General features: G+C 43.5%; 1 protein-coding gene across 1 annotated transcript; it reads left to right on the forward strand.

Moving 5' to 3' along the window:
- Positions 1 to 380: 380 nt before the first annotated feature.
- On the forward strand, positions 381 to 1,632 carry LOC128259302 (high affinity copper uptake protein 1). Its single transcript, XM_052991610.1, has one exon. It carries the CDS (start codon positions 565 to 567, stop codon positions 1,360 to 1,362), a length of 798 nt encoding a protein of 265 aa, XP_052847570.1. The 5' UTR covers positions 381 to 564; the 3' UTR covers positions 1,363 to 1,632.
- Positions 1,633 to 2,198: the final 566 nt, after the last annotated feature.

Raw genomic sequence — 2,198 nt, forward strand, 5'->3', positions numbered from 1 at the left:
GAAAGTGGAGGTAGTTAGGCAAATGTACATCTTTTTTTCCGAAAATATCTGAATTTTTTAACACAAAACTTAGTTACATTTCTTTATTACCTAGCTATTGGATGTTTATGGTAATTGGATTCGAAATGCACGAACATATTTTTGTTACTAAAATAGAGAATTATCTTCAGTAAGTTAAATTTAAATATGCGCAATTTAGATTATCCAACAGATTTTTTAATGAAATTTACTGAGTGTAAGCTAGTACTGGTTAGACAAATTCAATCAAAATAATTTTACTGTCACTGACAGTATATTTTCAAGTCCCAGGAACTTGTTAAAACATTTAATAACATTTAAAGAAGGCTCTATTCATACAAAATTTATTTAGTTGCTAGAGTTTGAAATAGGCATTTCATTTCTTGTCGCTTACAAGTTTCAGAATCACTATCTGAAACTAGTCTCTATCTCGATCTACTTCAAAGAGATTGCTTGTTTTTGAAATCCTTGTGAAAGCTGTCACTTAAGATTCGATCAAGTTAACACAATCAAACAATTCTCATATATTCTAACTGATGTCTGACCATGAATCACCATGGAGCTGATGCTCCAGAGAGTCACGACCACCATCACGGCTCTGATCCCGGTGCGCCGATCACCGTTCACGAAGGACACCATTCGCCTGGGATGACACATGATGCAGCTCATGTGGATGCCAAGCACACTGATCACGGAGGCGGGGGCCACGACATGACCATGTCGATGTTTTTTCATGCCGGCGACACGGAGACCATACTGTTCAAGTTCTGGCATACTGATTCCGCTTTGGCTTTGACTTTGTCCTGTCTTTTCATTTTCCTAATGGCTGTGCTTTACGAGGCCCTGAAGTGCTTCAGAGAGTGGCTGTTTGCGTGGAACAGGAGAAGATTGGCGGGCGGTCGGGATCAGTACACTGCACCGAGGCGCTACAGAGAGGCCAACTACAACTACAACCAGCCGACATATCCGCCGAGGAGCCACCAGCATTCTGGCACCCAGATATACGCCTACCGCCCAAGGTCGCCCTCGATGCCACCGCTTGGAAACCAGTCGCCGCCCGCTCAGCCCTCGGCTATCCTCACCCCCCATCAGCCACTCCACCATCATCATGTTCAGCAGGATCCCTCGGAAACTAGGGGACCCTCGCGGCTCAAGTTCTTGTGCTCCCGGATGCACCTCCTGCAGACCCTTCTGCACATCTTGCAGGTGCTCATCTCCTTCCTGCTGATGCTCATCTTCATGACCTTCAACGTGTGGCTCTGCCTGGCCGTTTTGTTGGGCGCCGGAGTTGGGTACTATATTTTCGGAGCCTTCGGCAGCCGCGTTTCGGACCATTGCAACTGAAAAAAAGGACTAAGGACTAAGACGACGAGCTGTCTAGGACCGCTGCTAATGTGCTTTTCTAATTAAAGCAAGCTGTAAAAATCATAACGGCCTGGGTACCCGGCCTAATTGTTAATGTTTATGACTCGTAAAACAATGAATGCAGCATCTTCTGCCGGCTAAATTAAGGGGCATCTGCACAATGTGGGTTTTCGTGTGGCTTTGGCTAACGGGGCGTATGCGCAAAATAGCTTGGTAGGGAAAAAGGTTATGGGGAAAAGGGTATGCTGACTTTTGGGAAGAGATGGATAATGATTAGTTAGTTTATTTGAAAAAATATTTGAAACTTTAGAAATAAAAAAATATCTTTTGTAATTTGGTATTTTAATACATTTTAAATGATAAAGACAAAAGTAGTTTGCTTTGAATTAAGAAATTCCTTCTTTATGGAGTCTACGATTTAAGTCAATTTCTTTTTTTAGTTTATTTTGTTATTGCTTAAATCTAAAGAAACCATAATATCGAAAGGTGATTCTGGACAACATCTGCTGGTATCTAAGCGTATTGCCGCGTCAACCAAAGCAAAGTCCTGGCATTTTAACGCGTTATTTGGATATTTTTGTATCTGCGGCTTTATGGGGCGCCCGCATTTACGAGAGCGCCAACATTCCGAGTCGTGGGTGTCCTGGTACGACTCGTATGGGTGCCCAGGTGAGCAAAGCAGCCGCCGTTTATTTGGCCGTGTCTGGCGCTTCCATTACGCAGTAATTATGAGGGCGATAAAGCAGCGCCGTGTTTACTTTTCGGCACATGAAAACATGGAAGCGGACATGGGATTGAGAGGGAAATGCCATGGA

The sequence above is a fragment of the Drosophila gunungcola genome, chromosome 3R (genome assembly GCF_025200985.1).
Source record: "Drosophila gunungcola strain Sukarami chromosome 3R, Dgunungcola_SK_2, whole genome shotgun sequence".
Classification (NCBI taxonomy): Eukaryota; Metazoa; Arthropoda; class Insecta; order Diptera; family Drosophilidae; genus Drosophila; species Drosophila gunungcola.

Coding starts and splice junctions, on each gene's coding strand:
- LOC128259302 (XM_052991610.1), top strand. CDS start 565: ATGAATCACCATGGAGCTGATGCTCCAGAGAGTCACGACCACCATCAC.